The sequence below is a fragment of the Argentina silus genome (assembly GCF_951799395.1).
Source record: "Argentina silus genome assembly, chromosome: 5".
NCBI lineage: Eukaryota > Metazoa > Chordata > Actinopteri > Argentiniformes > Argentinidae > Argentina > Argentina silus.
The window spans coordinates 17,002,951-17,026,335 of NC_139659.1; the positions used below are offsets into that span (position 1 = coordinate 17,002,951).

Sequence of the window (23,385 nt, forward strand, 5' to 3'; positions counted from 1 at the left end):
ACGCAATAGGCAGTTTTCATCTTCTACTGCAAATAACACATTTTTCTATCTCGGCTATCAAACAAATCAGATCATTGACAGTACTATAGGCTATGCTATTTGTCGTTGATGTATTGTAGACAATCTAAACAGATATCTTTCTTAACGTGCAAAATTAGATGTATTATTGTTTTCATCACATTAATGTAAGTATTAATGGGAGTAATTCATATAATAACTAATTAAAAGTATATCATATTATTAGATGGGAGGAACTATACATTTCTGTCCTTGGACATTTTTTAAATGTATAGTGCTCTCTGCATTAGTAACAGTTTATTTCTCCTTTGTTTATTATACAGGATTTTCATTGCAAGACCTCATGGCCATTATATCATGAACCACCACACCAGGAAGAAAGGTGGGCTCAAAAATCTGACGCAGTGTGAACTAGGCGTTGCTGCTGTTCGACTCCCCCCTGAGCAGCAACAGCAGCAAGGAAGGACTGCAGTTCAACAGAGAACACATACTGAGGAGCTCGGAGGAGAGACCGTACTGGTGTTTGATTCTGAAGATTTGTATGATAATGGGATGCGATTGGATGCCTCGGTACCAGAGAACGCACTGGTGGTGCCAGCCGAACCGCCTGGATTTTAAAATGGACTTGAAATTGCGCTAGGATTCTCTGTTTATTGTGCGGTCCGTGGCGCAGATAAAGAGGATGCGTGAAGCGCTGCCGCACAGGTCCAGTCGTTTGATACGATTGAAAATCATGAGAATATCGCTGCTCGAAATGGAATGACTATCGTTTTCTTTGTTGTTTGGAATGTTGTTTTTTTGAGGACTGTGTTGCTGAGAGCGCTTACAGATGAAACAAGGGCACAGACCACCATGCTGCCTGGATAATTGATGATAGACCTCAATGAAAACAAGGAGGAGGGGTCGGGCTGCAACACCATGGAGGACAAGGAGAACAATCTCAAAACGGCCAGGTTGTGGAGAGATGCTGCTCTCCGCTCGAGGAAGCTGCGAAGCAACCTGCGCCAGCTCACCCTTTGCTCCAAAAACAGCCAGAAGATAACTCTTCCTGAAGACATAAACGAGATTGAGGTGCTCAATTTGGGCAACAATGCGCTGCAGGAGCTACCAGAGGGATTGGGAGCTGCACTCATCAATCTGCGTATCCTTGTCCTCCGTAGGAACAAGTTTGTGACAGTTCCTAGTGTGGTGTTTGAACTAGGGCAGCTTCTGGAGCTGGACTTGAGTCATAACTGTTTGAGGACCTTTTCTGAGGATATTGGCTTATTGAAGGGGCTCAAAAAGCTATGTATCAGTCACAACAAAATCCAGTATCTACCATCACAGATTGGAGCACTTAGGTGCTTGGAGGAGCTGGACATCAGCTTCAACGACCTACATGATTTACCCAGGTCCTTTTCACAGCTCAAGAAGCTCCGCACACTGGATGCTGATCACAACAAGCTGAACCAGTTCCCCCCAGAGATTCTCGGCCTTAGTGACCTGGAGGAGCTTGACTGCTCTGGAAATAAGTTTGAGTCTCTGCCAGGTGATATTTCTAAGCTTCAGTCCATCAAAATCCTATGGCTCAGCAGCATTCACATATCCACATTACCTGACACATTCTGTCACCTGTGCAATCTTGAGAGCCTAATGCTGGACAGTAACAACCTCACAGCTCTGCCTTGCCCATTTAGCAATCTGCAGAGACTGAAAATGGTTAATCTATCCTCTAATGATTTTGAGGAGTTTCCCCAGGTTATTCTTAACATCACAGGACTAGAAGAGCTTTACCTGAGCAGGAATCAACTGGCTTTTGTCCCAGAGGAGATAGGCCAGCTGGTTAAGCTGGCAAACCTATGGTTGGACAATAATAAGATCACATATCTGCCAGATTCTATCGTGGAGCTGGAGAGATTGGAGGAGCTTGTTTTACAGGGTAACCAAATAGCCATACTTCCAGATAACTTTGGAAAACTCTCCAAAGTGAACATTTGGAAGGTGAAGGATAACCCTCTCATTCAGCCGCCCTATGAGGTCTGTATGAAGGGGATCCCCTACATTGCTGCCTATCAAAAGGAACTCGCACATTCCCAGCTTGCTGTGAAGCCAAGGTTAAAACTGGTCCTGATGGGAATGAAGAATGCTGGGAAAACACAGCTCCGGCAGAGTGTCGTCAGTCAGGAGCAGGATGCCAAAGCTGGCCAGAGAAACAAAGGGATTGATGTGACTAATTGGGTAGCGGATGCTGATCGCAGTCTTACATTTATAGTGTATGATTTGTCAGGGAAGCTAAACTATGACCTCATCAAACCATTTTTTCTCTCCCCCGGTGCTCTGTACATCCTTGTTTTGAATCTGAAAACGTACACATCCAAGACCTTTTATGCCCATGTGGGGTACTTTCTCCACCTCCTTGGTGCCAAAGTGCCCCATGCTGTGGTGTGCATGGTGGGCACACACACAGACCTGTGTGGAGACATGGAGGTGGAGGAGAAAAGCCTGGATATTCACAGGCAGATAGCACTGCAGGAGAAGAGGGACACCCAGTGCCTGCAGAGTCTCGCCCAGCAGGTGGACCAGGCCCTGGAGCAGGGCTTCAATGTCCGCACCTGTAGCCCCCACATCCTCTTCTATGGCGTCTCAGACAAGAACCTGAGACGTAAGAAAGCCCAGCTGCAGTACATGCTCAACCACAGACTGCAGATTCTGTCTCCGGTTCTGTGTGTCAGCTGCACAGAGAGCCAGAGAAACATTCAGAGACTGAGGGAGAAGCTCATGTCTGTGGCTGACCACCGGGAGATCTTCCCCAACCTCCACCGCGTGCTGCCCAAGTCCTGGCAGATGCTGGAGGAGCTGCACTTTAAGCCCCAGGACCTTTGGCTCTCATGGTGGGACTCAGCCCGTTTGGGCCTCCAGGCTGGGCTCACGGAGGACCGTTTGCAGAGTGCCCTGTCCTACCTGCACGAGAGTGGAAAGCTACTTTACTTTGAGGACAGTCTGACACTAAAGGAGTATGTCTTCCACAACTTGCCACGCTTCATTGCCATCCTCAATGTCTTCTTTCAGAGGGACGAGTCCACGCTGCTGGACAGGCTACTGGCGGATGGGGAAAAGGGGGATAAGGGGAAGGTCAGTCTGTTTCTGGAGGGGGACAAGGGAGAAAACCTCAGGGCTTCCCATCTACAGCACCACGTGGAGGGCTTCCTCCACCACGGCCTCCTGCCTTCCAACGTCATCCGCCTCCTCCTGAGACCCCTCATCCAGACGCAGCAGGACCTCCACCTCATCATGGAGCTGCTGGAGAAGATGGGAGTCTGCTACTGCATGAACAAACCCCGCAGCAAACCTCTGAATGGAGCCACTGTCTGGTACAAGTTCCCCAGCTATGTCAGCAATGAGGAGCCCCATGCCGAGGCCTGGGTGAACGGGAGCTCTGTGGCCGCTAGTCAGTTCTTCTCTGTGGAGCAGCTGCAGATTGAATACAGCTTCCCTTTTCTCTTCCCTCCTGGGCTGTTTGCACGCTACAGTGTGCAGATAAACAGCCATGTGGTTCAGAGGTCAGACGGTAGGCACCAGATCTTTGCCTATCGGGGTAAAGTGCCTGTGGTGGTGAGCTACCGACCATCTCGGGGCAGACTGCAGGCAGAGACCCTGTCCATTGCCAGCCATGCCTCCCTGCCAAATATCTGGACTGCTTGGCAAGCCGTAACCCCGCTGGTTGAGGAGCTGAATGTCCTCCTACAGGAATGGCCCGGCCTCTACTACTCTGTGCATGTGCTGTGCTCCAAGTGCCTCAAGAGAGGGTCACCCAACCCACACACCTTTCCAGGTAAATTTCTCTCTCTCTCTGTGTCTCTCTCTCTCTCTCCCTCTCTTAATGTGTGTGCGTATGTGTCTCTGAGGGATTGCATGGTCAGTCTGTGTCTTCACTGTGAGGTAGTCCGAGTTATTTCCATTAACATTTCACACTAATGTAATCTATCAGTGATGTCATCTACATAACACAAAGAACACATTGATATACTTGGCCCCACCCATATTTTTTTTTATTTTTATATAATCCTCCTTTTACATTTTTATGGATGAAAGAGAACTGTTAACAAAATGTTCCTTCACATATATATCGAAAAACAGTGATTTCAGAGACAGGATAGACATAGAGAACCTCATATTTACTGCACAGCACTGCCTTTGTATTATATTAAATAAAGAAGAGGGCTTTATTGCTGTGTGAGAGAGGATGACTCATTAGATATGGAGTTCAGTCAGTGGGGGATGGAGGCTACACAAAGGCTATGGTGTGGCTGTTTGCAAAAGCAAAGGGGGTGCTCATTGGGCTAAGCCCCACCTTAGAGGCACAAATTGGCCCCAGAGCTGTCTGTGTCTCCTGCTGAGATCATAGGCAAGTTCTGACATGGCAGTGTCGAGGGTTGCCATGGTAATGCAACATGCCTTCAATCCTTGGAATGTAGCAACAGGAGGCTAGATTGTACAACATCAACATCAACATACTGTCAGCTCTTTGTCAGTCAGCTCTTTGTCAAGATGCACTTGAATCAGTGGAATCACTGAAATCAGTGAATATATGCAGTTCCATATACAAATACATATTTATGTTACATACATCATTGGTCTGTATGTACTTGGCAGATACTGTATGTATCACACTACCATATGATGCTATAATTGAGAGGAAGTGGGCCTATGGTCTGTCAGAGAATGTCTCTTTTTTTCATTTTCTCAATAGTGATTCTACTGTTTTTGTTTTTGTACTTTCCAGTGATGTTGGCTGTGGTGCTGGAGCTATGCACCAGGATCATAAATCATGTAATATAGGTGTGGTCCTGGAGGCAGGCATGAGAGTGACAGCTGGGCTTTGGCCAGCTGGATGGATAGTTGCATATCTATCTACCCGATTCCCCTCCGACCCTATATCTTCTCTATGTTTTATTTTCCCTATGTTAGCTCCCACATACTCTCTCTTACACTCCGCTCCACTGCCTTCATCCACTCTCTCTCCTTCTCTCTCTCTCTCTCTTGTCTCTGGCTCTCTCCCTCTTGCTCTCTCTCTCTCTCTCTCTCTCTCTCCGGGCCTAGGAAAGGCTTTGGCGGTCTTTATGGATTAGTTCACGTCTGTGGCGTTGCTGGTTTGAATCGTTAAACACGAGGCAGTGCTTTTTCAGAGCTCTTACGCTGGCAGCCCCTTGGCTTCCTGAGCGACCGTCTGACTCTGGCTCAGGATGCATACCAACGGCTACACTAATGCACTGGAGCTTAGGCACATAGGCTGGGTAGAGCAGCAGATAATTGTAAAGTAAGACCGACAGTCTCTGGCAGATGAAAGTCATACAGTAAAGCCACAGGCCTCTGACAAGCAGTACATCATGCATTCAGGTCTTCTTCTTATCAATTGAAATAGGGATGGAGGATGTGATGAGTTAGAATAGTTTTACATGTTTAGGTCGATGTTTTTGAATTTCATACTAAATGAAACTTGAAAACAAGTGCCTCCTGTCAGCAGCAATAATAGAAGAATCTACCTAGTAGGTTATTAGTTTGGCCATTAGAGAGCAACTTGAATCAACTTTGGCATTATGTTTAGCCTGGTAATGGTCTTCTACCCCAAAACAGCTATTTTATGGCATGCATCATTCGCATTTTGTGTGAGATAAGGGTGAGAGAGTCACTCCACACAAGCTAGTCTTTCTGCTTGGGTAATGAAGCAGGGCTGGACGTGCGATCATAGGCTGATGGCTTGGCATTGGCTGAAAAGAAAACTGTTTCTTTAGTTACTGGACCAGAGAATACGACCCTGCCTTTAACTTTCCATTGTTTGCAGGGGACAAGGCATTTCCTCCTTCTTTGTTAGCAACACATATTTGTGAGGCTCCAATGTTATGACTTCTGATCTCTCATAAAGATTATCAGTGATCACACTTAAAGGCTCGATCTGGGATTGGTACATCCATTTTCTGGACTTTTCTATGAATGATGTATAGCCATTGATTCTTGAATATATAAGAACTTTTAAATGCCTCATGAACTTAGTTTAACTGTTAACAATCAGAAACCACAATATAAGCTTGTTTGTAAACAATGGAATTGTAAATGAACACTGTGTGTGTGTATGTGTGTATATATATATATATATATATATATATATATATATATATATATATGTGTGTGTGTGTGTGTGTGTGTAATTTTGATCTCATAGGTGGTCAGTCATGGCATCCATAGCTCCGTCTATGAATTTGTGAGTGGTCACTTAGCTCCAGCCCCACCCCTCAGCTGTCTACTAAAAACTGTGGGGGGAGACCGCTTTGTTATTGTTTGAATCGCAGATTGCCCTTAAACATTAAATTGCTGTATGCCTTATCACTGTAATTACTCCATAACAACAACATATTAACATGCAGAGTCAACTATGAAATAGGAAGCTTGGGAGAAATTGACCCAGAAAATGGTGTTGGAGTAGGAGGGGCTTTAAGGAAGGTTTTGTTGATTGAGAGGGGGATGTAATGTGTTACAGGTTAGTGATTGGAATGTAAGGAATGGAACCTTACCCCTGTACATTGCCCTGCCCCCCCCCCCCCTTGTGAGCCTCTTCATTTAGACTGACCAATAGCTGCTTAGGAATAGAGGGAAACTAAGTGTTTTATATCAACTAACTCTTTACACTGTTAGCAGTACATTCATCTATTCATCAAAGATGGTGCTGTCATCGCTGCTCGTCCTCCACCAGCTTTAGGAGTTTGATGTCACCTAGCATAGGTGGTAACATCCTCCCTTGGGTGTCATCCTAGAAGTCTAATGAGGGATTTGTTCTGGCCTTACGTGCTTAGTCATCCACAGGATGTGCTTGTCTGTTTGGCTCCCTGTTTCCTGCAGCACATGGAATGCCCCACCCCCACCATCTCCATAGTTCCTAACTGTGTGTCACAAGCCCAGGTTAAGTATAAGCTGATCACTGATTCAAGTAGTTAGTTTGCAGGTACTCCCAGCTGCACCTACCGGTTGCCATGGGAATCTGCCCTCTTGTTGTGTTTGTTGAAGTAACTCAGTGGTTGCTACTGCGAGATGAATGCATTATTCAGGAGTACTATGTTTACAGGTGATTTAAACCCTTGAATATGACACTGTAGGATGACATTTTGTAAAGTTACTGGAAGTGATGTTACCATCGGATAGTAGTGGTGCATTTAGTTTGTTTGGCACTTCAGACATATTTTCATCATGATACCTACGTGTTGTTGTCACTCTGAGGGCAGTACACCTAGTTTTATGATCACTGATAATATGTTGCCCCTGTAAAGGTATGACAATGAATACCTCTCCAACTGTGAGTTTATCCTGCATTTAGTAGCACAGCCTTTCATATGGCCTAATATGGACATAATATTTTTGGCTGCTGCTACTTGTTGACGCAGTGTTGGGGCTCCTCTCTCTCTCCAGTAGACTAAACATGGTGGATCCTTGAAAACGCTCTTTCTTCTGTGAGAGAAGATTTTGGTCCCAATCATCTTTTCCTCCCATCTGTTTCCTGACACCCCTGAATCAAACAAAAGCATTCTCCTTTTTATTCATTATCTGCCTCTTGACTGGCTGGGGCTGCAGATCTGGAGAAATCACAGCCATGCAGGCGCTCACCCTCCTACGCAACCTCTCCAACCTCAGTGTGTGAGTTGGTATGTGTGTGTGTGTTTTTTTGTTTGATTGAGAGAGAGGCTCTGTTTGTGATTGTGACTGTGAGTATGTGTAGTAACTGAGAGATTGAGTGGTGGTGAGTGAGTAGTGTGCTGTGTAATATATTTTCTTTTCCACACATATTCAGATGGGTTACCATCTGCTGATTAGGCAGATAAAGAGACATGGCTAAGACCAAAAGTATGTTACCCTTCACACTACAGAGTTTATGTCACCAACAGAAGTCAACCTTAAGTGAGCTGTCCCTTACCCCTGTCAGTGTCAACCCAAACAGTGTTTATACAAACTGATCAAATACAACAGTACGGGTCATCGGGTGTGTTCGCTCTCCTGTCTCAGATGTACAGCTGGTCACATACTTTAGGTGCTATTTACAGTATGTTTGCATGGTATTGGAACAGTGGATATTTTTGTCCTCTTACATACCTTGACCTCAACACTTTCACTGTGTTTTGACCTGTGTATAAATGAGGCTACAGATGGATACAAAAAGCTGTTCAGACCTGACATTCGGCTCGTTGGCATTTGGGTTCACTTGTTTTGTTATGTCACCACCCAGTGACATCACTCCGGGTTCTAAGCTTGGTAATTGCTGGGGTTGAGCACCGAGACAAAGGGGACAATCTGGGGACACAAGATTTGGCATTGGTGGGGGGTACATGTCTCTCGTCCAGCAGTGAACATACTGAGCGGCTCAGTATGTGCGTGCGTGTGTGTGCAGACATTCGAGCAACCGACAGTCGTCCCTGGGTGAGGGATGTGTTAGAAACCAGAGTCTGATATCTGGCTGTAGGCCCAGGAACTGCCCTTCTCCAGTACAGTACTCCATGAACCATGATCCTTTCCACACTGTGAATGGACGTGCAGTACAGTACAGCACAACAGATATATCTGGCCCAGTGGCCTATATAGCTGCTTGACAACCTGTGAGCTGTTTAACATGCCTGGTACAATTACACTCAAATATGCTTAGCAGCATAGTTGAGTTTCAGTAGCATACCTCAGATGTGTTTCCTCAAATACCACCAGTGTCTTCAAACAACCTCAAAGTAATGAGTAATGGTTAGAATATTTCTCTTGTTCTACTTAACTTTGTCCCTCTGATTATTGATACCGTATGGAAGAAGACCGGTTGAGATCTAGGCAAGGGCGTCCTGTCTAAAGCCAGCATTGGTTCTTGGTAAAGGTGAATCCTGGAGCACTTTCCCTCTCTGTGTGGATACTCAATGCCCAGTGTGACTCACTACCGCTGGGCAAGCCCCTCTAATCCAGTTAGGGGATCCTAGGAAGATTAGGCCGCTAGTGATAAGGGTCCTGCAGGTGGCTAGCCATGAAGGCAAAGCAGTGTTGCTTATGTAATCACTGAAACACACACACACACACAAGCTCAGTCAGCTGCCTTGCCCTCAAGCTCTTGACTGTCTGTAAAGCCGTCTCCACCCACACTGATCACATTTAAAGGTCAAATGGTACATTTACGTTTACCTAGTTTTTTCTGTCTGCACAATAGCTGTGTGCTCCAGTGCCCAGGACATGAGGCTGCCTGCCCAGCAGCAATAGTATGAAGACGAGTCAGTTCACTGTAGAATTTGTTTAGACATGTTCCCTCATTATTTCAATCCAATTCTGACCTGATACCTTTTTTGTTGATGTGAGTATAGTTTTTCCACTGAGGATAGCTAGCTACTGAGGATGAATAGGGCTGAGTCATACCCCTAAGGCCCCAGCCTAGCTATTGTAGAGTATTACTACTCTAGCGTGCTGTACCATCTTCCAAGCCAGGGATTTACTTAGGCAGGGCATAAATCAATCATCACATTGTTTTCTCACTTCAGTCACTGCGTGGCAGCCATTTTAATTGGACTCCTGACAGGTTCCATACCAGCCCTAAGGGATCTCCTGCGAGTACATGGTTACTTAAGATAAGTTATTGTACTTCACCTAAGATGCCAGAAACAAGTGTCATTTTCGGCACTGCCAATATGCATACATGGGCCTCCAAGGTTAACATAGTGCCTGAGAAAGTAAGACAAGCTGGAACAGTGATCCCAGTCACAGGAATAACATCTGTCTAGATCGGCCTAGATTATATATACATGGTACGATACGGTAGAGATCTGTAATAGAGATATCGAAATGAGTTGTGTGTGTCTTGCTTTTATTTTAAAAAATAAAATAAAATTAAGCTTGTCAGTCGCTTGCAGCTTGTGCTCTGAGTTTTCCTATGGTTATGATTGTGTGCTTGGCTGTGAGTGTTTGCCCATAAAAACATTCCTCTGGTGGAGATGTTGGGAAATGACGTAGCACAGACGCTCTGGCCAAGGACTGCAGGGTCAGGAGTAGACTCAGAGGCTGGGGTGGATGATCTCACTAACAGAGTAGAGCCGTCTATGGGATATGTTGGAGACCATTTGATAAAAAGGAATCTTAGAGGCCAGGACTATAAACCAAACACTTCCATGTAAGAAAATCAATCACCACATGACCCATGTAACCAAACGGAACAAAGACATTCATGATTAATGTCAAAATCCTTACTTTTGATTCCGAGATGATTTTTATTTTTAAGTTGTTTCCTCAGTTGTAATTCGATACGGCAGAAGGGCTTGACTTGTTGCTGAGTGGCTATAATTTCTGAATGTGGGTCACAACTCTTGAGGGAAAGAGATAGTTATCATATTAGTGACTGGCAGGAAACCTGGGGGTGGTTTTGTTATAATGGAGAGGTTCAAATGTCTGGAGTTTCCTGGCATAAGGACAAGCTTAGAAGTGAAAATGATAGAGCTCATATTGCCCTTTTGACTGATATACCTTGGCCTACTAAAGTGTCAGGTACAGATAAGTCTGCCTAGTACACATACGTTTTCTGGGTATCAGCACTTATGATTACCCTCTGTAAGGTCATGTTTTGTACAAGTATCAGTCTCACTATTTATAGTGGTGAAATATACACCCTCCTATACTGCTGCTGACATGCTCTCCTTCTACCTGTTCACCATGCCTCATCAAGCTGTAGCTGGAAGCTTGACCCTGACCTGAGAGCCTAGAAGAGGATTACTATGCGCTTCAGCCACCTTGCATATTCAAAATCACGCACAAACACCCAATAGCAACCTGGCACTGATGAGTCTTGTGTGAGAGAGTTGCTGGAAGTTGCCTGTTGTTTTTGATGTTAATCTACTTGTTTTTTTATTTTTGCTCTATGAAATCTGTCCCCAAAACAGCCCAGTAATCTGGTCAGGACAACAATCCTGTTATGTCATCATCGTGTACCCGGGAGTTGTGTACAGTAAGCCTGCTGTATTATCTCAGACATGTGACAGGGACAGTGGCGTGGCGGTGGGACAGGGACAGGAACAGGGACAGGTCAAGCTGCTCTCCTGCAGGACTGCAGGAGTTACTGGTCACTGGTCAACTGGACGTCTGATCTCATCACATGACCCCAGTGCAGAGATTGTAGACCAATTGTATGGAGACATCTGATGTCAGAAGTGGAAGTGGAAGATCAAGGATGCTTCAAAAACAAATTTGGCTTTGAAAAACAAAGAATTAGCACTAAGGCTTAGGCTTCCATACACTCAACGAGGATTTTATTAGAAACACTATACTAATACTGGGTAGGGCCTCCCTTTGGTCTCAAACAACCTAAATTCTTCGTGGCATTGATTCCAGAAGATGTTGGAAACAATCCTTTGAGATTCTGGTCCATGATGACATGATTGCGTCTGCTGCAATTCCTGCAGATTTTTCAGGTGCACTTTCAAGCTGTGAATCTCCTGTTCTACCATATCCCAAAGGTGTTCTATTGCATTCAGATCCGGTGACTGGGAAGGTCACTGAAGAACACTGAACTCATTGTCATGTTCATGAAACCAGTTTGAGATTACTTTTGCTTTGTGACATGGTGCATTATCATGCTGGAAGTAGCCATTAGAAGATGGGTAAATTGTGGCCATGAAGGGATGCACATGGTCAGCAACAATATTCAAATAGGCTGTGGCATTCAAACGATGATTGATTGGTATTAACAGGCCCATTAAGTGTGCCATTACACCATCTCCACCATGAGAAGGTGTACAGGTGTTCCTAATAAAGTGTTTGGTGAGTGTATATCTCCCAGATGGAAAAAAATAGTTTCTGTGTTATTATTGATGCATAAAGACTGTGGCACAACAAACTTAGTATTGATAATAACTTGAAATGTTTTTCTACTAAGCCTCTTAAGGACTTCATTTTAGGATTCACAACTTCATTTTAAATATACAGTTAAAGTTCCAAATACCAACTGGTGTGGTGGATCTCTCCTCCCATTTATGGAATACTCATCTGCCGCACTCAAAACGGATTGTTGTGATTTACAGCCAAGAGGCTTTTTCGGAGTTAGAAACCACGGTTACAAACCGCTGGCCTTGAGACCACAGTCACACCACTCGACGCTTGCTACCGCAGCTACTGAACGCTTGCCTTCTTACCACAGACTGTGTGCCACAGTGCTACCTATTTTTTCATTGGACACTTCTGCAAGCCAGGTTGCCAGCCTGAGATTTGTATAATGTTTTATGAGCAAACCCAGTCCATAGTTTAAGTTGCCACCTTCACCTGCTGGCACCAGAATCTAGCATGTGGGTACGGATATAAAATGACAGCAGCCATCAAGGTTTAAATGTGTAGTTTTCCTAGAAGGAAGCTTTTCTCATTTGGCTGGCTATTGTCTGAATTGAAAGGGAAATGGATCTCTGGAAATGAAATTAGGGCACTTCTCTTTCTAGCTTCTCGTTGGCGCTCTTAAGGTTTCCTTTCCGGTCAGAGCACACTCCTCTGACATGGTCTTCAGTCTGGGAGCTGATGGCAGCGGGGGAGATGGACCGATGGTTCATATCCTGGATGCAGCGCACTACTCCAATGCCCTTCAGCAAGACACTTGACCTGGATTGCTCCTTGGAATATTCTGCTGTATCTGGCAGTGTAGGCTAGTGCCTGTAAAGCCAAGACTTGAGGTGTCATGGTAGAGTTAAAAATGATAGATCGTACCGTCTTCAGTCTTGGCTTGGACTGGAGAAGCTGTGGGTTGCAAAAACAAAAGCTTGAGTTTGAGGATGTGGTGTCAGGAAGGTTGAGGAAGTTCAGCTGTGTGTGTACGTGTATGTGTTTGTGCGTGCGCGTGCGCGTGTGTGCCTTCAGTCCCTGGCAGATTGCCTTGCCTGTGTTCCACTCAATGCTGTGTGAGGAACTATGCATGAATCCAACACTCGGCACACATGAGGATAAACAGTGTGTGGGTTGTGTGTCTGTGTGTTCATGATGAGAGATGAGCAGCAATGAAGGGATGAGCAGCTGTCTGTTTAATGGTCATAACCTACTGGAAGCAGATAATTAATGCACAACACACAGCATTCCATCCACAGCCTCTTACATAATGATGCTCGGGGCCCTTCTGGACAGAGACCCCTCCCTGTTCTCTTGACCTCCAGGGTGAACAGCTATTTAAGGAGCCTCTCTCTGGTAGGAGGAAGAGCCCTCTTTGGGTTGTTTGCTCTCCTGGGGCTCTCCTTTTGGCAATGCCTTTACTGTATATTTACTGTGTAATTACTGTATATCGTATACATTTGAATGTGACTGCATTTTTTTTTTTACCCGTTTCTCGTGATATTGACACGCAGGCAAAATGTTCTCATTCGCTTAAATAAGCAATCATGGGACTAATTTGCCGGAGGGGATTTCTCTCTGTCTCCCATCTTCCTGTGGCAGACTCAGACATGGCACATTTGATGATCATGTCATGTTTGCCTCTAGGATTCAGCACCGAAGTGGCAGCGTGTTTAGTCATTTTGTTGTCTGCTTGTCTGGCCATGCTATCAGCAGATATACAGTAGACAGCCAAAAGTACATTACTGGATATATTAGCATTGCTTAGTAAGCATAAGCCTCAGGATTGTATAATCTAAAATGGACATCGTGTTTTAGGGCCTTATGTCATCATCAGCCATCAGTGTGTGTGGGATAATGTGATTGGACAGCAGTGGGCTGCCCTGCTGTCAGGCCTGAGGGCCATCATCTCATTATGCACCAGATGTTAACATCTGGCCTTGTAGCATCGCCACACACACATACACACACACACACACACACACACACACTCACTCACTCACTCTGGTACAGTATAATGCGACAGTCACCTTCTCCTTATGACACTTGCACCACTTTGATACAATCTTATGAGGGTGCTCATGGAATTAGGCCTTTATTACCATCTTGAATACGTAGAATATGCCTAACAAAATGCGTTAAGATTGAGGTGCTTGAAACATGTAGGTGTTATCCACCTGTGAATTGATCCCAGCCCATTGGACTGCCTGTCCTATGATGGTAACCTGCCTGTCTGCTCTATTACTGCCTTAAAGATGCAATATGTAACATTCAAGCTTTCTAATGGTTGTAATGACCTTTGTTTATTAAGTCGCGATCAGGGAATGAGATCCCTTGAAAGAAAGTGCTTTCTAAAAGGGAGTGTCTAGGGGCAATGCAGAAACGCAACAGCTAATGTCCGATACTGCAAGCCTATTTCGGGGGTTACATTATTATTGTTAGGGAGGCTGCTGTTGTTTGGAACATCAAACTGAATTTCTCCATAGAGGCGAGAGGTGGTAGGTTTACAACCGACTTATACCCTGCTCCTTTAAGTCATCTCTCCAGTGCAGATGTTTCCTGTGAGCGGGCTAATGCTCCAGTGATTAAAATCCACTCTCTGCCTGCCAGGATTAAGCTTCATAAACCACGGCCATCTTGAACACACAGGTGCTGCTGCTTGTTCCCCTTCTCCCCCTCTCCACCCCAGAGAATCCCAGAAGGCTGTCTTTGACACTGTCGGAATCTCTGTAGGCCCATTCTGTGTTTGCAGCCCCACTCAGTCCCCGCGGCAACCTGTCAGTGGAATGGTTGGACGGGGTTATTTTTGGACCTTCTCCTCTGGCATGGGAGTAGGCCAAACATTCCTCAGGCTCTGGGGCTATGTCAGGAGCTGCTGTTCAAACACGATAAGTATCATTTAACGTGTTTGAGAGCCTGGTGAGTGGTCACAATAGCTTCCTGCCTCTCTTGTTAAGCATCCAAGCATCTCCGTCTCTGTTTAACCCTGAGTCTTATCAGACTAGGAGGCTCTGCTGCCCCATGTTCCTATCTCTTGGTATTTGTCCTGTAGATCTGCTTGTTACTACTGTTTTGATTCGTTTTTCCCTCAAAATCCTCTTTTCCTCTCACTAGGGAATGAATTCAGGAGTGGTGCTTTACGTGCTAATGTCCTGATAGGGGCTGAAGTTAAGATGTAACTTAGTGCTGTTTAGCCAAACACATACCCTCTCTAATGTAGTTGAGTGGCAACCCAGGGTCAACCACTCTAGCCTCCGCTCCAACGCCAGCCCACGTCAACCGCAGAAGAATGTGTGAGGTGCTAACAGTGTTTACAATAGTTTCTACTGTTTGTTTTACCCCACACCTTGTTCTACAGTGGAATGTGATGCTTGTAATCATGAGTAGAAGTTGTAGCTTTGCTTTGGATTAAAGAATTAGACAAGATCTAGGCTAGTTCATTCTTAATCAGAGGGGGAGACAGCAGTGTGGAAATCTCATCAGCACACACCCTGGACTCAACGACATCTGCTAAACGTGTGTGTGTGTGTGTGTGTGTGTGTGTGTGTGTGTGTGTGTGTGTGTGTGTGTGTGTGTGTGTGTGTGTGTGTGTGTGTGTGTGTGTGTGTGTGTTTCAAAGAAGGGGAAATAACGTGTGTTTATTTATATATATATATCCGCTATGCGGATGCTGAACTGGCAACCCAAGCACTGCTGTCTGTATGGACTGCCCTAGCTATATATATATATATATATATATATATATATGCTGCTATGCGGATGCTGAACTGGCAACCCAAGCACTGCTGTCTGTATGGACTGCCCTAGCTGTCTGATATGTGTACTAGCAACCCAAAGGCACTGTCTCAACAACACGCTGGCAACCTAAACCTACAGACTCAACTGTACGAGAGCCACACGATCACTTCACTCAGAACTTGAGCTGATGTGACTCTTTATAGGCAACCTGAGCTCTCCTTCCCCTGTACTGATGTAGCTTTCCCTACTTCCCTCTGTTCGGAGGTCAAATGGTAGGCTGCTGATGAGGGCCATGTGTGGGCCACAAACATTGTGCACCTGATGTAGCTGAACAAGTGAGATTGTTGTCATCTTCTCTTGATTGTTATTTAGATAGTGATTCATTATGACAATGAAACTAATACCGTTATGCCTTTCTACTAAGAGCGCACCATTCGACTATATAGTGGTTCACGTTCAGTGTTAGCAAACCATACCAGCGGTATATAGACCGAAAACAGGAAAGCATTTTGTGTATGTCGCTGAACCTATTCATTTGAAGACCAACACTTTGATGACCTTTCACCTCATGAACACGTCAGAGGTACAGTCCTGGACACATTTGACCCAGATTTCAGACTGTACACAGGGTGGAGAGTAGCATGTCTCTGCATTGATGTTCCAGTCAAAACTGTATGGAATGTTAGTGCTTGATATTCTGCTTACCACACATAGTTGGCCGGCCAGTGAAGTCAGAATTGAGGTTGCTACAGTTTCGTTGTTTCTAATTCATCATCTCAATGTCTAATGTACCTGTGAAGTAGTACAAACACACTATATTTATAACAACATTTTTGTCTTGTGCCTTTTTGATTTGTGTTCATTGTGTCTTCTTCCTCTCAGAGTATCCAGGCTGTTTCACCCAAACAATCTGCTTGACACTTTGTTATTAGAGCGTCATGTATGAGTGTGTGAGTGTGCTCATGATGAGGTGTGTAGACATGGTGGCAGGAGCCTCATCAGAATCTCTCACACTCAGACCCTCCAGTTGAATGGCCATTGTCTCTGCCCAGCCCCTCCCCTCCCCCTTACAGGACAGGGGCTACAGGAGGCTCAGCTAGAGGGCTGTTCTTGAGTACAGCCACTACCCTCCTTTGTCCCCCTGCCTCAAAGAAAGAGGCTGCTGTTTCCTCCCCCCTTAAATTCACTTGATTATTCTGATCCACCCAGCTGTGAGTCCCTTCTCTCTCTCGCATGTGTGCACACACACACACACACACACACACATTATTTATCATGCATAGACACACACACACACACACACACACACATTATTTATTAATCAAGGAGCCTAGGCCTGTGGGGCATGGAGGGGTGGCAGGCTGTAGAGGAAGTTTGTGTGTTTTATCTTTTGTGTGTGGACATGCTCCAAGAGTATATCAATAGTTGCCTTGTTACCTCTGTTGGCCTATACTGTAGTGCTGTAGTACAGGGGTAGGGCTGGTACATACGTGTAGGAGATGTTATCACTGGGACCATCATCCGTGGGGTTGTGGATTAAAGTGTGGAATTGGTTCCCTCTAAAATCCCCTGGCAGTGACATAAGCTGATTTTTGTATTGAGACCAAAAAGGATATTTTGTTCTTTGTCCAATCCCCCACCCCCTGCCCTGTTTTTCAACAGAGGCGATTATGATGATGCCTTTGACATGCTCACTCCCTATGTGAGTCAGTGTTGTCTGTGATGTGTACTCTCATCTCTGGCGGTTGTGTTATCTGTGGATAGAGGAATAAAAGGAGAGGAGGTATCCACTGTCTCCTGTCTCTACCTCATTAATATGGAACTGAGTGACTGGGCAGAAGGCAGCTCGCTGGCAGCCCTGCTTGCTTCAGGCCTGACCCGGGCACGCTGCCAGCTTTGTCATGGTAGTCAGTCAGGCAGTGGGTGAAAGTTGCCGCCTCTGTGAGGCAGTGGCATTGTCTTTGTTTCTCAGAACTGCTTACAAAACATATCTCTCCTAGGAATAACTCAGGATGTGTGTCATTCTTATAAAGAGCTTCAAGAGAAAAGTATCACAGTGAAAGGGGTAAGTGGGGCAGAGGGAAGGGGAAACCCCTCATTTTGACTTGCTTACTCACTGTGGCTGAGGTTGAGCAAGAAGCGATGAGGCATGAATGTTAAACAGACAATGATCATTAGAACTTATGGAAGTGAGGGTGTCAGGGAATAAAGGAGGACACACAAAGGGACAATGCCCACAAAATCAGTTGAGGAATACTCTGGTCTGGGTTCCTCATTTAGTGAGGGGATGGAAGAGGAGGCTTATTCCCCCCCCCCCCCATCTTTGGGTCAATCTGCATAGAGAAAGTAATTCAGAAAGCGTTCCTTTGTATTTGTTTTGTTTTCCACATGCCTCCCTTTATCTGAAGGCCGTATCTTCATCTATCACTGTCAGTAAGCCTGCGAGGACACAAGAGCCCCAACCCCTCTTCGCCCCACTCCCTCCCTTCCCATACTGCCTAGAGCTGGGGCTCACAAAAGAAAGGAAGTGGATGTGAAGAGCTAAGGCCTGCGGAGTGCGGACGCCATTGTGAAAAGACCAGACCTTGAAGGCCCAGCTAGACTCTCCTCCTGTGGTTTTCCAAACATGTTCAGCATCCTACTGGGAGTTTCTTAGAGACAGGAAAATAGTTATGGAGAGTCTGGAGAAATAGCTGTTTCCCTTTTATGGTGGGGATAGAGCTCTCCAGAGAATCAGAGAGAAAGAGCAGGAATGGAGTGCCTGGCAGAGGAACAAGCCCAACAGAGCAGAGTAGCAGCAGAGGAATGTGTCTCCTTCTCCTTCCTACCTGCTGATGATCTCTCAGTGAGGAGGGGGAGACGTGATCTGCACATTCCTTGAAGTCCTGCCCAGACTTCCTCTTCAGTGTACAGTATGACTCTCTCTCTCTCTCTCACTCAGAGAGAGAGAGAGACAGAGAGAGAGAGAGAGAGATTTGACTGTGCTCTGACTGTCCTCTGACCCAGATCAGGAGAGAGAGAGAGAGAGAGAGAGAGAGAGATAACTGGCTGTGTGATTCAGCATCTGTGCTGCTTCCTGGAACCCCCCTCCCCCTCCCACTTCTCCACAGAAAGGTGGAGTTGGTGCCAACAAACATTCTCAGGAATAAAGCACTTGGCTAATACTGTACATTGTCAGGATGTCCTGTATGGTAAATGCGATAGATTCTGTATTGCTATATCACTTATATTGTATCTCTTATATTTTACTTGAAAAATCAGCTACAGTATGTATTCTGACAGTAGTTTTGACTATTGTTTGGTGTGTGTAGTCCATCGGTGCCAAACAGCTCCAGCATGTAAGATGGAGCCCTGCTTTGTTCTGACCAGGAGAGAATAGAAAATCAATGTTCCTAATGGTTTAAGTGCTGCTTAGATTGGCTACTACTCCACACTGCCAGACATAAAGTCAAGCACTGTGTTGTTGAGCTTGGGTGATACTGTATCATAGGAACTAGTGTGTTAGAGTATATTTGTTAATAATTGAAATGGTTATGAGATGTTTATGATTTTTGGCAACACTACTATAGCTTAACATTTAGCTGTTGAGTCTAGGAAAAGAAAACGCAGGCAAAGTGTTTGGTTTGGTTTCACTTACGAAGACCAGAGCAAATATAAACCATGGTTACAAACTGACCCTGTCCTTGGTAACTAACTGTCTCCTATTGCCTTTCAGATAGAGTTGCTTTGGGAGTCATGGTTTTATAATAGGATAGGTTGTCGTGCTGGGGCTGTACTATGGACATGTTGATCCAGCAGGTCAGAATATGATGACTAGATACTGCAACCGGGTCAATCTGTGTGCATAGCAGATAAGCCCAGATCAGACTCTCTGTTGATAGGTCAATACAATATTAGTGAGCTCTAGGCAGATGCCTGACAAAGAGGTATTAGTACCACACCAGATCTGCTTAGTAACAACAGGGGTACACCAATATTATGCCAAGGAAAACGGTTGGTTTGATATTTAATCCACCCCCCAACTGAAGCCTTACAAATCACGGAAGCACTGAGCATTGTACAAAGCAGTACAGCAGATACTGTAAAGTGTCGTAACATACTAGCTCTGCCTGTGATCTGTTTTGCTCAGGCTGTCTCTCTTTGAAAGACAGACTCAGTTTACCTTTTCCAGGATGCAATAGACATTTCATAACCATGTCCTTACATTTTACATTTTTGACATTTAGCAGATGCCTTTATCCAAAGCGACTTCAACAAATACATTTGTGTAAGTAAGTGAATCATCTATCCATTAGTCTATCCATAAGAAAAAATAATATATGCTAGGACCAGGGGCCATTGGCAGTCACAATACTAGAAGAAGGAAGAATTACTTTTTTGAATTATTATAATTTATTTACAGTAGAGAAACTGTACATGGGGGTAGTGGGGATGAAGAGATCTTTAGGAGGGACAGTTAAGATGTAGCCTGAAGAGATGGGTCTTCAATCTACGGCTGAAGATAGGTAGTGATTGCATAATAATAATAATAATAGCAAATGCATTGACGTCTTCTCTCTGATAGGATTTACTGTTGTTCATGGCCTTCGTAACGCAGTGTGAGTAGTACATGATCCAGTTAGCTAAGAGCTTTGTGCGTTTGTAGCAGTCTGAGGGTGAGCCCCCAGTGTTAGGCCGTGTACAGACAGGGAGTGGGTTTATTGTGTCCTCAGTCTGCTGGCTGTACTGCTGCTGCTGTGCATCACTGTCAGAGGTAGAGTCATGTTGTCTGTAGTCTTATTGAGTGACTGATGATGTCACCCATTGTTTCTACCGGTCGTCCCACACCACACAACAAGCATACGCATGCACAAATCCCTACCATGTCCAGTTTGTTGTGGACTAGCAGAAAGGGTTGGAGGAACCCAGAGTCACTGAGGGCTATTTTTAGCTCTATAGTTTCCTTTCATTAGGGGGCTGTAATGAAGGATGAAATGGAAGAAGGAATGAAGGTTGTTTGTGCCTTTCACTCTTTTCCTGAGACTGTTCAGCCATGTTGCACCTGCTGCATCCTGCAATTGTCCTGAGGTCTTTTCAGACATTCTCTGAATATAAGTCAAAAGGCCTAGACTTTGGCAGCAAATCTATAGGCTTCTACCAACAAAGACCGAAGTCTTATTGGTCTTTTAGCCCTCATTAGATATGAAGTGGTCCTTGATAAAGAATGTAGGCCAGCCGTGTTTGTCTGGACTTTCACACAAGAAGCTGGTTGTGGGACCTACAGATGGCATGTCAGTGAGACAGGGGGTGGTTTTGTTTTTCCCATAATTGGAAGGCCAGAGCATGTGACTTACAGCTGGGGTGTCAGCCTGCCCTGTAGCTTTCATTCAGGAAATGGCCTTGAGTGTACACACACACCCCCCCCCCCCCCCCACACACACACACACACACACGCACACTCGCTCAACCTGTCTAGTTGTATAACTGACGACCCCACCCTCTCTCTATAAGTGTATCTGCAGCCATTAAACAATGCCTGATAGAGCCCTACACAGAGGTCTCCAGGGAAATGAACATGCGGTTACTGGGCTCATTTTGCTCTCTGGCAGGTTCTACCACCCAGTGGTAGTGTTGTGGAATTGCCATCTCGTGGACAAAACCAAAACAATCCACTGTATTGACATAATGATCACCCAAGTATGTTTCACTGCAAATCCTCCGTCAAAATATTGTCTTTGAGTCCTGTACAAAGCCAACCTCATCCTGATACCTTGGATAAATTATATTTTAGTTGAGTTAAGACTGGATAATTTAGTATTTTATTGAGTAGTCCACTGTATGTTTAAACCGCTTTCTCTCCTTCCCTCTCTTAGGTGAGCTGCTAAGCCAGCCGCGCCCTGAGGGCCTGACTGAGATCATCTGCCCAAAGAATGGTTCAGAGCGGGTCAACGTGGCGTTGGTGTACCCCCCTACACCCACCGTGGTCAGCCCCTGTCTGAAATGAGCCACCCTGTCTGACTGTACCCCCACGTCTGCCTCCCTCGCCTACGCCACACACCCAGTACCTGAACCCCCCACCCCGGCTCTCCCTCTGTCCCCCCAGCCTAGACACACACAGCCTTGCAAGGTCACAGAGCAGTGCACCATCAGCTTTATACAGCAGAACAGATAACTGTTAGACACGTAAGTATGCTGAAATGTAGGCAGAGGCAAAGATAAACTGTTCTAAAAAGTTCTCGACTACATTTTTCACAACTGAGTATCTAGTACTGTATTCTTTAATTGTATTATTTCATTTCCTTTGCAGGTTGTCCAGCTGTTCATGCACTGCCTCACCATATTGACAAAGACAGTATTAAAGGACTTAGACTGAAAGCAAACCTTTACCTTAACCCATGCCATCCCATCAAGACGCAGCGTCATGTTGTCCTCCAGAACTCTGCCAAACCTCTCTCCTGTCTACCCAAGAAAAGACACAAAGCTTGCCCTATCAAATATCTATCCATGCTATCAATTCACTAATCAAGGGGCAATGAGTGGGTAAAGACTTTGATTGGTTCCTCTCTGTGAAGTGGCATCAAGAAATTGTGGAAACCTCTTTGCTGGACTGATATCCATTTTAATTTCCCATAATGCTGCTTGTGTCCTGTCTGGATGTAAAGGCTGAGATTGAAGAAGGGAACTTTAACCTCTACTGTGCCATGCTGTTCTATAACAGGGGGAATGGCAGCAGTTGAGTTTTGAGACTGTCACTTTCAGGGTCTGTCTGTATGCCTGTCTTTCTGCTTATACTGTAAACCAAACTCAAGATTCTTGTTACTGGAGACATGATGGCAGGGTGTATACATGTTTCAGTTCACCCCCATGACTTATTGTATACTTAGCTAAACACAACAATACCACATCCTCCTGTTGAACATACACCTTACAGTGTGCAGTTTGTTATGCTTTGGTGTAGTTGGCAAAGGACAGGATGTACAGTATCATCTGAAGTGAATGCTGTAATTACATATTATGTAAATTCAGTGGACTGCCTTTATGCCAAGGAATTTCCAGTTCAACTGGATTTGTGAAGATATTTAACTGTAACATATCCAGACCAAACCATGGTGTTATATACTATATGTCGTATGCCATTTCAACCTTAGTAAGAAAAGTACTCAGTTTCTCTTTAGAAATGTCCAAAAATGATAATTGTGTATGTAAATAAAAGATAATTGTGTTCTCTAATGGAAACCAAGAGAAAGAAGACTTCTCAAGGGGTCAAGTTTTAAGTCTTCTTTACACTGCTCGTGCTCATTTTGGAATAGATGAATTTATTTCAAGATGTTTTACCACTGCTATGGGAAGATACTGCAATATGTTTTAAACATTTAAGAAAACCAATAATACACCTTTTGTATATAATATCTTTATTTTTGTATGTCGACACAAGTTGTCTCCACCCTCTCTCAACATTATCATCAGTGTAACATTGTGCATGGCTCACTTGGCCTATGTGAGAGTGCAAATACTTTTTTATATGTAGCTGGTCAAACCATCTCACAACACAACATGAAAAGCACCAAATACAAATAAACCAACTGCTGGTTTTGATATTACCATATTGTTGTGTCTGTTTTCTTTCTACAACCTTTTTATTTCACCCTAATAGTGTTGATACAATAACTTCTAAATGAAGACATTTCATGTCTCATACTGATTAATCAGAATAAGAATCAGAATTCTTATATTTGCACATACAGGAATTTGACTTAGTGAGGTTGGTGCATAGGACATAAAAACAATATATAAGCAAAAATATTATTTAAGTAA

The 23,385-nt window shown here is 44.7% G+C and overlaps 1 protein-coding gene across 1 annotated transcript; it reads left to right on the forward strand.

Moving 5' to 3' along the window:
• Window positions 1–484: 484 nt before the first annotated feature.
• On the forward strand, window positions 485–23,171 carry mfhas1 (multifunctional ROCO family signaling regulator 1). The gene is made up of 3 exons (XM_083669876.1): window positions 485–3,829; window positions 21,444–21,753; window positions 21,878–23,171. The coding sequence occupies exons 1-2, from the start codon at window positions 889–891 to the stop codon at window positions 21,572–21,574; spliced, it is 3,072 nt and encodes a 1,023-aa protein (XP_083526002.1). The 5' UTR covers window positions 485–888; the 3' UTR covers window positions 21,575–21,753; window positions 21,878–23,171.
• The last annotated feature ends 214 nt before the right edge of the window (window positions 23,172–23,385 follow it).

What these genes read in the sequence shown, in the direction of transcription:
- mfhas1 (XM_083669876.1), top strand. Translation starts at nt 889, where the DNA reads ATGATAGACCTCAATGAAAACAAGGAGGAGGGGTCGGGCTGCAACACC. An exon ending in CAACCCACACACCTTTCCAG is followed by an intron (nt 3,830 to 21,443) that starts GTAAATTTCTCT and finishes TCCCTCTCTTAG; the next exon opens with GTGAGCTGCTAAGCCAGCCG.